The sequence below is a fragment of the Meriones unguiculatus genome, chromosome 18, assembly GCF_030254825.1.
Source record: "Meriones unguiculatus strain TT.TT164.6M chromosome 18, Bangor_MerUng_6.1, whole genome shotgun sequence".
NCBI classification, from domain to species: Eukaryota; Metazoa; Chordata; class Mammalia; order Rodentia; family Muridae; genus Meriones; species Meriones unguiculatus.
The window spans coordinates 49,202,650-49,217,532 of record NC_083365.1 but is presented as its reverse complement, the minus strand read 5'-3'; the positions used below and the strand labels follow the sequence as shown (position 1 = coordinate 49,217,532).

The window sequence follows — 14,883 nt, the reverse complement described above, 5'->3', positions numbered from 1 at the left end:
AAGATCTCTGTGTTGATTATTTGGGAACTAGCTTTCTGTTTTGTTTGCAACTCAAGACTTTGACTAATTGAGAGGTTCTCTCTCTCTTTGTTTTCAAGACAAGGTCTCATTGTGTAGCACTGGCTGTCCTGGAACTCACTATGTAGACCAGGCTGGCCTCTATCTCCTAATTGCTTAGCTCAAAGGTGTGTGCCATGAAACCTACCTAAATCCAGGCTTCACATTCAAATCAACTGGGAAACTTAAAAAATTATTATTATTCACGTAATAAAATTAATCACTTAAATTTTTGTTTTTGATTACTGTATATGTATATGCATGTGCATGCTTTTGAACATTTAAGGCTAATTTTAGAAGTCAGATGTGTCCTTGCAAAATGGGTTCTAGGTACCAAATTTAGGTCATCAGGTGTATGCTTTTACCTGCTGAGCCATCTCACTAGCCCAAAATTAACGATTTTTAAATGAACAGTTCAGTGACATTTAATACAGTTCAGTGGTACAACTGTTACTTCTGTCTGGTTTCAAAGCATTTCCATTACTCCAAGGTACCCATTACTTCACTCAGCATTTACACTCCATTTTCCCATCCATCTAATCCCTGGCAGATACTATCTGGAACTAGACAGCTTGTATAAGAAGAAGCTTATAACAAAGGAACATTTTTTACTTTGTGACATGAAGTCTCACAGTGTAACCTAGGTTGGTCTAGAGTTCACTATGTACCAAGGTTGGTTTTATATTCTTAGTAATCCTTCTGCCTCAGCTTTCTGCATTAGCCTCCTGGAGAGCTAGAATTAATAAACATGAGCCACAGTATCAGTCTTGGTTTTGAATTCTTTCACTTGCATAATGTTCCAGAGGTTCGTGTTATATTTTATATCAGTGTTATTTTTCCTCTTGCAGCAGTAATGTATATGTTTGCATTTTTTTCATCCATTGATAGACATGGGTTCATCCACATCCACACACACCTGTGAATAATAATTCTGTGAACATGCAGGTGTAAGTATTTACTTGACTACTTGTTTTCTATTCTTTTGAATATGAACTTAATTGAATTACAGGGTCAAATAATTATTCTGTGCTTAGCATTTTTATGATTCACCAAAGTGAGACCAAGATCCGTAGCAGTTAGGTGATCTTGCACTCACCTAGGAAACTTGACTTTATAGATCTAATATTTTATAAACATGTTAGTATGTAATTAGTGGGGAGAGAAAGGGAGATTCTTCCCTATATAATTTTTAAAAAGGACTACTAGTTCATTTTCAATTGTTATTCAGTTTATTTAATTATGTATATATTCTTTTTTTGAGACAGAGTTTCACTGTGTAGCCTTGGCTGTCCTAGAGCTCACTTTGTGGACCAGGCTGGCCTCAAACTCATAGACATTCACCTGCCTCTGCCTCGGAGCATGGGGATTAAAGGCATTAGTGTTTTGTTTTGTATTTAAATATACTACTATTTATTCACTGTCCTTTTGATAAACAACTTTGACATTCCTGTGAACATTCTTATGTAGATCTTTTTCAGTTAGCATAATTTTAGGAGATCTGTCTATCTGTCTAGAGGGGAGGAGGGAGAGAGAGAGATGGAATTGATGGGTGGTTGGCTTTGAACTCACTATGTGCATAGAGTGTGTGCATCTTCAAGAAAGGTAAAGTCATGTGGTTTCCCAAACTATTATCCTAGTTTGCTATTGCTGAATTAGAATGTCTGCAAATTCTCTATTAAGGTTTGACTTTTGCTCTAAAATACTGCTGTTATTTCTCAAGCATAGAGATTTGGGAGAGAAGTCTTAAGTATAGCTCTACTTACTGTAGTAAACTATTATGATTTATTTAATCTTTGTTTTTAAGCATTCCCCCTCCCCCGGGATGTTTCCTTCTGTTTGATGGGAAGAAATAAAGTGCAAAGAAAAAGAATGAGTTTAGTCTCACTGGATACCAGTTTTGTTGTTTTCACAAATTAATCTTTGTGAACCTAGTACATAAAGGGAAAAGAAGTTTTGTTTTTTTTTCCTCACATAGTTGATGTAAACACAGGTGGATTACTATACTTTAAGGACTTTGAGAGGCTGTAGAGTGGTTCAGTAAAAGCACAGTAAGATTGCTTGCTAATTGTGGTATTTTCATAGAGTGGAATACTATGTGGGTGTTGTGTTATATTCTCAAAAACATGAAAATATTACAATTGTGGGGGGAAAAGGCTTTATCTGGGCATAGTGGCATGAACCTATAATGCCAGTACTTTAGAGGTGAGGCAGAAGGATAAAGATTATAAGATTATCCTCAACTGCATAGTGAGTTCAAAGCCAACCTAGGCCAGAAACAAAGCACAGACAGTTAGAAAAGGAGAATCCTTGCCTTTTTTATGTGATTTATATACTATGCTCATTTTAATTACCAACTACCAGTACATTTTTATTTTAATACTTTATATCCTATAGTTAATGGTAAAGTTTCTTCAGTAACATTATTTTCATAATCAGAAAGATTGTTTCTCCTAAGGAAAAAAAACATAAGATTAGATCTTTCCTAATGAAAAGCATAAAGTTATTAAAGATGTATTTACTATAAACCTCACCCAAAAATTTCTTAAAATGAGGCAGGAGAGATGTTTGGTGATACTGCTCTTCCAGAGGACCTATTTCAACTCCCAGCACACGTGTCAGGTGAACTGCCTGTAGTGCTAGCTCTGGGGAAACTGACACTTTCTTCTGATCTCCACAGGGGACCCCCAACACACACAGATAATAAAAGTACGTATTTTAAAAATGATTTAAGCTAGACATAGTAGCTCACACTTTTAATCTCAGCACTTGGGTGTTAGAAGGCAAGTGAATCTCTGTGAGTTCTAAGCCAGACTGTCTATGTAACAAGCTCCGTGCCAGCTAAGGCTACGTAGTGAGACTCTGTCTTAAAAAACAACAACAAAAAGGTTTAAATACACAGAATATTTATAAAGGAACAAATCATTCATGGGTTTAACTTTTTTACTAGTTTATATAAGCATGGTAGTATTTATTTATCTGTAATAATATTCTTCTTCCCTCCCTCTCTCCCTCCCTATCTCCCTTCTTTCTTCCTCCCTCTCTCCCAGAAGACTCACTCTTCTAATAGTCTGGCTTCAGACTCACTCTATAGCCCAGGCTGGCCTCCCTCTTTGAATGATTCTCCTGTCTCAGCATCATGAGTGCTAGGATTACAGGCTTGAACCACCATATACAGCTTCTGTTCTGTTCTTCTGTTCTGTTCTGTTCTGTTCTGTTCTGTTCTGTTCTATTCTATTCTGTTGTTTCTGTTGTTTTGTATTATTCTGAGACAAGGTCTCATGCCTCAGCCTCTTGAGGGCTAGGTTTGCAAGCTTGTATCATCGTACTTGGCTCATATAAATTATTTTCTATAAGGAAAGTTAGGTGAACAATTGAAATGGCTATCCGAACTTTTTTTCTTCTCTATGAAAAGAAAAAAAAGTCTTTATATCCTCTGAAGGCTGGATAAGTAAGCATATGAAATCAATAGTAGACAGATTAGCAGGACAGACTGTATTTCTTTACATATATATAATAGAAATGAGTGAAGTTTTTATAGCATTCTAAGTTACAGAAAAGAATAGAGACGACATTTTTAGGGAAGAAAGGAGGGATGCTTAGTAAATAAAAGCATGTTTGGTTACACAGATAAAGTCAGATAAATTGTCTTCTAAAGAAAAAATGACATCTGTAACATTCTCTGTGTGGTCCAAGTATGGAGATCTAGTCTCATATATGAGACTATCCAGTGTCCTGGTTTGGGACAGAGATGGGAACCTCTGAAGGCAAACAGATTCCTCTGTTTGCTAATGTCGGCTTCCTTGGGTGCTGGAGAGATGACTTAGAGAATACTAGTTACTCTTCCATAGGTCCTGAGTTCAATTCCCAACAACCACATGGTAGCTCACAACCAACTATAATGGGATTTGATGCTCTCTTCTGGCATGCAGACAGGAACTTTCATACATAAAAAAATACATAAATTTAAAAAAGGAAAAAAAGGTTTTTTGAGACAGTGTCTCATGTAACCAAGGCTGCCTTCAAACTCACTAAATGTACATGAGACTGATCTTGAATTATTGATCCTTCTACTAGAACTCCATGTCCTGTTTTTTTTCTGATTAAGAAAATGTTCTATTAGCCAGGTGTAGCACAAACCTTTAATTCTAACACTGAGGCAGAGGTAGATGAATCTTCGTGAATTTGAGGACAGCCAGAACCATAATAAGACCCTGTCTCAAAAAATCAAAAGGAAGAAAAATGTTCTATTAATGGAATTAAGTAATAAGCAAGCATTTGATCAAAGGATGGACTTCTTAACTCTTATTTATACATGTATGATCAAATAATAGCCTGAGAAAAGTCCCGTTTTTTTTTTTTTGTTTTTTTTTTTTTGTCATAAGAGACTACTTGCTTACTGTAGTTAATGAGTTTCTTCTCTTTACTGACTAGTCTTTACTCTCTATCTGACTAGGAACTACTTTTAACTACAAGAAAAAACTAGAAGCACAATGGGAGATGACAGTGAGTGGTTGAAACTACCAGTTGATCAGAAATGTGAACACAAGGTAAGACTTCTAGAACTTACATTTTATTGTCGTTAGCTTGTTTGATCAGCAGTTATACTATTACCTTACTTAGAATGTAAAAGCATTGGGAGTTTAAACATACTGATATCTTGTTAAAAACGTTATTTTTATGTCATTAGTAATGGGTGTTTCCTACCTAATTGTGATGGTGCACTTCTGTAATCCCAGTACTGGGGAGATGGAAGAAGAGAATCAGAAATTCAAGGCCAGTCTTGGTTACATAACAAATTCTAGTCTAGCCTGGGCTACATGATCTTGTCTCAACAAAACAGGAAGACAATTCAGTGAATAAAAACCCTTGTTGTTCCAGCCTAATGACCTAAGTTGTAAACCAGATCTATGAAAGGGTGGGTTCAGTGGCTTGGTTGCATTTGTGAGCCCAGCACCCGATACTCAGATGGGAGATGGAGACAAGAAAACCTCCTAGAAGTTCTCATGCCAGCTAGCCTGGAATATGCAATGCAAAAATGAGAGAGAGCCTGCTTCAAAAACCAGGTAGAAAAAGAGACAAGACTCCCAAAAGTTGTCATGTGACCTCCACAGTTACAGCCTGGCACATGTGCACCCTTAGTCACACAGACACTCCACATACCCACACGCACACATACCCCACAGACACAGCATAGGTGTCTCTAGATTCATTAAAATTTCTTTCCTTTAATGCCAGCACTCAGGAGGGAGAGGGGTCAGGCAGGATCTCTGAATTTGAGGCAAGCATGGAAGACAGAGTGAGTTCTAGGAAAGCCAGAGCTATACAGAGAAATTCTGTCTCAAGTCTCCCATCCTCCCCCCCAAAAAAATTCTGGAAAAAATTCAAAGAAAGAAAAGTGCAGTAGTGAAGAAGGAAAAGAAATCTATCTTTAAAAAGTAACGAGATTTTCATTAGCATTTTAATTTATGGAAACCACTCTTTGCAGTTATATTCTGTTTTGCTCTGTGATGTCTAGCTTTTTTTTTTTTTTTTTAAGATTCTCTGGTTTATATGATGCATATTCCAGTATCTATTCCCTTAGGCTGGCCATCTCTTAATTATGGATAATTTTAAGCTAATATATAACTTGTGATTCATATCATTATTTAGCAGTTGTCTTTTTCAGTTGTTTCCTTTTCCCTAATTATATGTGTAGTTTCTTTTACTTTTATTTAAATTTATTTATTTAATTTAGAGAAAGGGTCTGGCTATAAAGCTGAGACAACTTTGCTGCCTCAGTTTCCTGAGTGCTGGAATTGTAGGTATGACTCACCATGCTTGTCCATTTTTAAAACAAATGTCTATCAGTTAGCAGAGTTGAGAATATTCCATTTCCTTTCTTAGAAATTTCTGCCTAAAATGCACAGGCTAGCTATCTTTCTTTCTTTTTCTTTTTTTTTTTTTTTCTTTGAGACAGTTTCTCTATATAACCCTGTCTGTCCTGGAATTCACTATGTAGACCAGGCTAGCCTTGAACTCTCAGACATCTGCCTGCCTCTGTCTCCTGAGTGCTGGGACTAAAGATGTGTGCCACTATGCTGTCTGTTTTACATAATTAATAGTTCTTTTAATAAAAAGTTTAGGATTTTTGTTTTGTTTTTAGCTGTTTAAAAACAGAGTTGGAAAGATGGCTTGGTTAAGAGGGCTTGCTGCTCCTGATTAAGTCCCAAGTTTGATTCCCTGTACCCATATCAGGTGTAATTCTGGCTCCAAGCAATCTGATACCCCTTTTGGCCTCCATGACTCATGCATACACGTGTGCTCGGTCTCTCTCTCTCACACACACACAAACACATGCACAAAGTAAAAATCTTTAAACATAAAGACTTAAAAGTATCTTGTAATAGGGTAAGCAGTTTTCTGTCCTTAGAAAAGTTCTTTTCTATGAGCATATCACCTGCTGCAAAATAAATTTAAGCAAATATGTTTTGTCTTCTATTTTCCAGTCGTATTATACCATACCTCTGAGATAATTGTAGTGTTGGGGAGAGACACCTAATTGTTTTAGTGTCTAGAATGCAAATTTTGTTGTCCCACAATTTAACTTGTCATTTATACTCCCAAATCATTTCATAAGAAGCAGAATCTTTGATCTTCATAGTCTTGCATGATCTAGCCCTTTCAGATCCTTACCAGCTCATTTTATATTATATTCCTTTTTTCTTTCTTTTCTTCTTTCTAAGACAGGCCCTTATGTAGACCAGGCTTGTCTCATACTCTCCATGTAGTTGAGAATGACCTTGAATTTTTGCTCCTCCTGCCTATACCTTCTGAATGTTGCTATTAGAGGCATGCTCCACTACTCCTGGTTTTTCTGATACTGGTTATTGAATGCAGGGCTTTGTGCATGCCAGACAAAGCATTCTACCAACTTAGCTACATTTGTAGCCCTCTCTTTTTCTTTAAAGTATGTGTGTGTGTGTGTGTGTGTGTATAATTTTATTATATATATTAAAGGTGTGATTAAAGATTAAAGGTGTGAGCTAATATATACATACATATATATATATATATTTTTTAAGGTGTAATTAAAGATTAAGGGTGCATATAAAATCCCAGCATTTGAAAAGTAGTGGCAAGAGCCAGGCATGGTAGCTCACACCTTTAATCTTAGTGGAGGCAAATGAATCTCTGTGAGTTCCAGGCCAGCTTGGTCTATATAGTGAAATCCAGGCCAGCCAAAGTTAAATGGTAAGACCCTATCTCAAGAAGAAAAAAAGAGTTAGGCAAGGTGGCATATGCCTGTAATCCCAGTACTCAGGAAGGCAGAGGCAGTTGGATCTCTATGAGTTCGAAGCCAGCCTGGACTACAAAGTGAGCCCAGGTAAGCCAAGGCTACACAGAGAAACCTTGTCTCGAAAAACCAAAAAAAAAAAAAAGGAAAAAAGAAAGAAAGAGAGGGAGGTGGTGGCAAGAAGGTAGTGAGTTTAAGGCTAGCCTTGGCTGTGTAGGGAGACCTTGTCTAAAGTTTTAAAAGAGAATGAATGAGAAAGAATATGGAGGTACCATTACCTCTTGCCATAAAGTCTTAATAATAAAATAGAATACACTTTCCTTTTGTAGAGAATCTCACAATTCTAGAATTTGGGAAGATAGAGGCAGGAGGATTAGGGAGTTTGAGGCCAAATTCAGCTACATTAGCAACTTTGTAGCTATAAGAGATTACCAACCCTCAAATTATAGGGGTGTGTGTGTTGTTTCCATGATATTTTTTCCCCTTTGCTAATTTTATCATTTCGAGTTTTGGTCAATTACCAATTTCTTAGGAAATGCTTTCTGTGTGTTTTTTCTTGTTGTTTTTTGTTTTGTGGGGGAGGTTGTTTTCTTGTTTATTTTGAGACAGGGTCTCTCTGTGGTCCTGGCTATCCTGGAACTTACTCTGTAACTAGGCCTAGCCTCAAATTCACAAAGATCCACCTGTCTCTGCCTCCTGAGTACTAGAATTCAAGGTGTGGGCCACCATACCAGGCCTCTTAGGAAAACTTTTTAATGCCAAGATGAAATGAAGCTTTTATTCTACACACTTCTATATTGCCATGTCCCTTCTCTGTTGGAAAACTTAACACTGTTAACTTTAAGCTTATTTTTAAGATTCTGTGTTACCTTGTAAGGGACTCCAACATTTGAGAGAGCAACCTAAAGGAGAATTTATTTTCAAAGGAATCAATCATGGTTCCTAGCCCCGTTAACTTGGTTAGAACATCTTAGCAGTAGGAACATATAGAAGAAAAGCTTCCCACCTCGTAGAAGTTAGAGAGCAGAAAATGAGAACACAGGAAGGGACCAGGGCAAGGTGTAATACCCCCAGAACAAACCTCCACTGACATTTTCTCCAGCCAGCCCTACTTGCTACAGTGTTCCAAAATAGCTGTGCTATCTGGATCCCCAGTATTCAACACACAAGCCTGTGAGAGACATTTCATAGTCAAATTATAACAGATTGCTGTTTCTTTCTTCACTGCTGGAATGTAAACCACACAAGGGTTGAGGCTGTATTGGCTTTTCTGTATTCCATACCTATTAAGTAATAATAATAATATAAATCCTCAGGAGAGGTGTCTAAAATCCAGCAACTAAATAGCAAGCTATTGATTAAATTAAATAGTATAAAGCTGAATTTTTTGATTACACAAAGACCTCATGTGTTGGAGAGTAGACAGTTCCATTAAGGTGATTTCTGATAGTTCAGTTATAACATGTTTATATTAGTAATAATACTTGAATGTAAACTGAGAAATATTTGTAATGACTTGAGAGTTGTATTTTATTTTTAAATTAAAAAATATGTGTCCGTACCATATATATGGAAATCAGGAGACAACTTTAAGAAGGTTCTTTCAGTTTATTTTGAGATGAATGCAAGAATCAGACTAAACTTATTAGGTTTACACAGTTATAGTCCTTACCCACTCAGCTGCCTCTCTGGCCCTGCTTTGGATTTCTAGATAGCCTTGGCAAAACATTCTTAAGCTTATTGAAGCTGGACAATAAACAGGCCTTTGAGCCTAGCACTAGGAAGGTAGAAGCATTTGAGTTCAAAGACAGCCTGGTCAGCATACTGAGTTCCAGGAAAGAGATAGAGCTCTGTTTCAAAACAAAACAAATTGTTCATTAACTACTCTTTTTTTGAAAATTGTCTGAATTCCTTAAATCCTTTCTTTTTTCCTATTAAGGCTGTATTTTGTTTGGATTTTCTGGTATGGAATATTTTTTTGCTTCTTCAGATTATTACTGAATAATATCATTAACCTTGTTTCAAAATGCTAATTTTCTTTTAGCTGTGGAAAGCAAGATTAAGTGGGTATGAAGAGGCCCTGAAGATCTTCCAGAAAATAAAGGATGAAAAGAGCCCAGAATGGTCCAAATACTTAGGATTAATCAAAAAATTTGTCACTGATTCCAATGCAGTGGTTCAGCTGAAAGGACTAGAAGCTGCGCTTGTCTATGTTGAAAATGCCCATGTTGCAGGAAAGTGAGTAGCTTCTCTCCTAGAGCTCTGTACACGTCTCTGTTTGGTGATAACAGATAAATTTATGTGTATTAATAGAGCTTTTTTCTTATAGTTTTAGAGTAGACTAGTAGTCTTTCATTGTTCTTTTTTATTTGTTTCAGGTTTTTTTTGTTTTGTTTTTTTGATACAGGTTTCTCTGTGTAACAGAGCCCTGGCTGTCCTGGACGCTCTTTGTAGACTAAGCTGTCTTCACAGAGATCCATTTGCCTCTGCCCCCCAAATGCTGAGATTAAAGTTGTGTGCCACCATGCCCAGTTCTTTATTGTTTTTAATTAGTCTGAATGGTACATGAAATCTCTAAAGTGGAATAAATATTGATTTATTTCCATGTTCTTGGGTACATGAGGACAACTTGTGGGAAATAGTTCTGTCTTTCCATTCTGAAAGTCCCATAGATTGAACATGTTCTCAGGTTTGGTAACAGGTATCTTTACATGCTGAGCCTTTCAGCTGGCCCTTCTTTCTGGGACTTATTCAAAATAGAAAGTAACCTTAGTAACATCTAGAAGTAGTTACTGTAAAGGAAGTTTAAGAGCCTCACTAAAGACAACTGGGCATGAGAAACTTCTAAAACTTAGAATCACCATTTATCTTCTTCTGAGGCCTTTTGCCTCTTGGGGTAGCGAATTCTAACTTGTGTTTCCTGTTTGACTCCAACTGGATGATAGAAGTATCCATTCACTCTCTTTCTTACATTATTTATTAACTTGACTTTTCTAACTCTAGTTTTTATGTCATTGATGAGAAAGAACTTCCACACACAAAAGGTTGAGACTGTTAATTATACAGTAAGATGTATTTACTTCAAAGACCATGACAGTGAATATCATCATTTTGACAGTTTGGTTAACTATAACCAATGTTAATTAAATAATTCCTTTTTTTATTTCATTTTTCATCATATATCAGAAACTTTTGACAAATTTTGACAAAAAAGAATTTTGACAAATTCTTCTCATATTAGAAGCTTTTTTTGACAAATACTGCCTGTAGCCCTAACCTATTTGGTTCCTCTACCTCCCAGAATTATAGGTTTTATTTAATTTACAAGGTACTCAATATAATAAAGTTACTACAAGGTTCTGCTAAGAAACTGAGGAGTCTTTACTTATTAAAATTTGTTACCTCCCCATTGTATGAATAAATTCTCTTGTCCTAAGAATGTCTAAAATAACTTAGGATTTAAAAGAACAAACATTCTATAATTCTTTGTAAAGTGTGTGTTTGCGTATCGCATGTAAGACAGGCACACATAAGAAGGTCTGCAAGAAAGATTGCCTATTTGAATTTTCTACACTTACAGTCTGAATTTATAGTGAAGCATGTCTTTTGTAGATTGTTTAGAGTTTATCTCTTTTTACTTAAACGTCCCTTTGTGTGTGTGGTGTTTACAGAACAACTGGAGAAGTTGTATCAGGTGTTGTAAGTAAAGTCTTCAACCAACCTAAAGCCAAAGCCAAGGAGCTAGGCATAGAGATTTGCCTCATGTACATAGAGATTGAAAAAGGAGAGGCTGTACAAGAAGAGCTCCTGAAAGGCCTGGATAATAAGAACCCCAAGATCATAGTGGCCTGTGTAGAAACACTGAGAAAAGCCTTAAGGTAAGACTTTCTGTGTTTTAGTTCTCTTAAAGTATGCTGACTGAATTTGGGTTCTAGGTTTAAACAGAAAGGGAGACTGTTGAAACTTTCATCCTTCAAGCTTGTTTGGTTATTTTCTCTAAATTCCTTCCTATTGAAGGTGAGCAAGGAACATTTCTGTTCTGTTTGAGAATTGGCCTTCCTCCTCCTCTTCCTCCTTCTTTTCTTTTCTTCTTCTTCTTCTTCCTTCTTCCTTCTTCCTTCTTCTTCTTCTTCCTTCTTCTTCCTTCTTTTTTGGTAAAAAGTATTCCTAATATATACAAGTTTTCTCTTGCTAGCTTCAAGAATAGACTAGGTTTTTGTTTTTTGTTTTTTGGCCTGGAGCTAACCTTGGTTTGGGACCATTTTGGTAAACATCAAAAATAACTTGTTCTAAACTTGGTTTGGTGTTGAAAAGGGTAGTAACTTGCTATGTTATGTGTTCAGTCCTGGAATGCTTACGGAACAAAAGTTCTTTAACATGCACTGTCCTTCAGGGACAAGTGGCTACACTTAATAGACAGCTTTGACCTTGGAAATCAGTAGTTCTGATTAAGCAGACTCTAGATCCTCCTCCCCTGCCAGTGGGAGGGCAAGAATTCTACCACTTAGCAACATTCCAAATCTAATTTTTAAATCTCATATCCTATCTCCAGTTACTGTTCAATGTTAACTACTTCAGAAAGTAGCACTAGTGAAATCTTACAACTCTTGCAATTTGGTTTATGACTCACTTCTTGGAGAAAATGTTGTATCAACATATTTATTTTATGTGAAAGTATCAGCATTCTTGAATTTTGTTATGCTATCCTTCATTTATATTCTTTTTGCCTGATTTCTGATTTTTTTTATAAAATTTGACATTTATCTAGATTTTTGTGTGATAAAAATTTCCTTTTGTAAATGAAATTTTATTTATTCTCTCTTGTGTATATAAAGCATGAGTGGAAGTGTGGTACTAGCATGCCAGGGCACATATGTAGAGGTCAGCAGACAACTTTAAGGCGTCAATTCTCAGGTCAAGCAAGTGCTTTAAACCCACTGAGCATCTTGCTGTCTCAATAAAAGTTTCTTTATTTCTAATCTTTTATGGTATAATATGCATGTGGAGTTTTTTCTTTTAGCTTTGTTTTGTTTTTGAGACAGGATCTTTCTCTGTAGCTCAAGCTGGTCTCAGATTCATGGCATTCTTTCTAAGATAACAGGCATGAGCCACCATACCTGACAGCATGTGTCTTTATGGATAGTAAATAACTGTCTCATTTTTGCCATTTTAGAAATTTACCAAGTTAGGGCACAAGCACTACTACTCTAGAAATTGCCAGCCTGCCCTCAACAGTGTGCTCAATAAAATGTTCTTTAAAAAAGAAAAGAAAAAGAATTGTAATGAATTTACAGGCTCTGCTTATATCAGTAGATTCTTGAACAGTATTTTGTTCTAATGAGTTTTGCCTGCATGTATGTATGTGTACTCTGTATGTCTAGTGCCTGAAAAAGCAGAAGAAGGAGTCATATTCCTCCAGAACTGGGTTACTGGTGGTTATGAACCACTGTATGGCTACTGAGACCCTAACCTGACCATCCATGTCCTCTACAAGATCAGCAAGTGCTCTTAATTGCTGAGCCATATCTCTAGTCCTCCTATTCTGTTCTTATAATAAAATAAAAATTATATCATTCTGCTTTTAAATTAAGGATTTCTACTTTAGACTATTATATTCTATAGTAATTTTACCTTTAAACTGACTAGGAGAATCTGCAGTGTCTGTCTAGTCATTATTATTGTCAGTCCCTGGGGACTGTGCAATCCATGGCCTCCAGTATGCTAGGAAAGCACTTTACCATGAAATATCTCCATCTGCAGCCTTGTCCTTATTGACGATGATCTGTAGTCTACCTTTGTGATTTTTTTTTTCCTAGAGCATTCCAGAATGTAAAGTAGCTCTAAGTTCTAAGATTTATAAGCTAAACTACTCAATTCTAGGTGCTATAGCCTTCCAAAGTTATCATTGGTGACAACTTTAGGAAGCAGAATACATTTTGTCATCCCTAAAACAGGCTTCTATAGAGACATTTTTTACTTTTTAAACTTTTTATTTATTCATTCATTCATTTTTAGTGTTTTGATCAAGGTAGCTTCTGCTGGCCTGAAACTATGTAGCTGAGGATGACCAGGAACTCCTGAGCCTCCTCCTCCTACCTCTCAAGTTCTAAAATTACAGGTGTGAGATAAGATACCTAACTTTTTTTTGCTCTCATGTTTACTAACATAGATTTTGTTTTGTTTATGTATCTGTTTTCCATGTGGACTTACTTCATTTCTTTTATTCTCTTTTAAAAATAGGTCATGATAGAGAAACAACAACAACAAAAAAAATTGTAATATATTTCTTTCTGTATGTGTGTGTGTCTGTGTATGTATGTGTGCATGTGTGGTACTGGGAATTGTATCATGACTTTATATATTAGACAAGTAATTTATCACTGAGATCCATTTCCATCCAAAAGTAGTAATGTAAGGAAGACTCTACCGCCCATTGTTTGTATAGGAATACATAAGATACCCTGAGTATTAGGTTCTTTAGACACCAAGTTGAATAATTCTCAAATCATTTAAGAGCACTGTAATTTCTCATGTGTTCATTAGTCTTGGAGGTCAGCTGAACCAAGATAAAAATGTTCTTTTCTAACAATATAAAGTGGTTGTGTTTGTTTGTGGTTTGGGCGCTGGAAAAATAGCTTAGTGGTTAAAAGAACTTGGTCTTCTTGCAGAAAATGTAGGTTCAGTTCCCAGCAGCCACATGATGTGTTAAAACCATCCATAATTCCAGTTCTAGGGCATCTGAACCCTCTTCTCCTACATCCTTAGGCATTAGGCACATACATGGTATGTACACACATACACAGGTAAAACATTCATACTCATAAAAATGAAATAAATATAAGAGGTTTAAAAAAAATTTCCCTCCATTTTGAAACAAGGTCTCATTGCTTAGTCCAAACAGGACACAAATTTTTGATCTTTCTGCTTTATGGTATTAAAGTGTGAGCCACCACACTTGGCTTATAGAAATCCATTTTAGAGGAAATCTTAGAGATCTAGTTTATTTTCATGTTATATCTGTATAATGTACTTAGATATCTTGTTGAAAATCACTTTCTGGGAAAGGAATTTCACAATTTAATCTTAGTGTGCTATAATAGCTGTTGTTGAACAATTTTGTTACATTTGAGCAAGTAAGATAAAATTACACACATGTGTTAACAGTGTCGTAGATTTTAATTGATCATATCATCTGAAGTCCTAGTACTTGGGATACTGTAACAGGAGAATCACCAAAAGTGCCCTCAGCTTCAGAATTAGACCCTTTTTTAAAGCTAAAAGAACTAAAGGCCCCAAATATATTTGAGCCCTACTATTCATTCTGAAATTCAGTTATGACTGAATTCTTGCTGTTCCAGAATTTGCTATTCAGAAATGATAAAAATAAGATCAGAAAGCCAATGCTAGAACTAGCATGTTGGTACATGGCTATGATCATAGCAATTGGGAAGCTAAAATGGGAAGATCATGAATTTGAGATTTGCCTGGGCTACATAGCAAAACTGTGTCTCAACACTAAGATTGGTCAATTAGGAGCTGATAGTTTATACGGT

General features: G+C 36.1%; 1 protein-coding gene across 4 annotated transcripts in view; it reads left to right on the top strand.

Annotated features, from left to right (window-relative positions):
• The window catches only part of Ckap5 (cytoskeleton associated protein 5), a 94,359-nt gene that overhangs the window by 18,550 nt on the left and 60,926 nt on the right, over positions 1-14,883 (top strand). For all 4 annotated transcript variants that reach the window (XM_060371787.1, XM_060371784.1, XM_060371786.1 and 1 more), the window contains exons 2-4: positions 4,511-4,604; positions 9,375-9,568; positions 11,002-11,208. In XM_060371787.1, coding sequence (XP_060227770.1) covers positions 4,548-4,604; positions 9,375-9,568; positions 11,002-11,208 — 458 coding nt within the window. In that variant the 5' untranslated portion in view covers positions 4,511-4,547. The remainder of the gene's footprint in view (positions 1-4,510; positions 4,605-9,374; positions 9,569-11,001; positions 11,209-14,883) is intronic.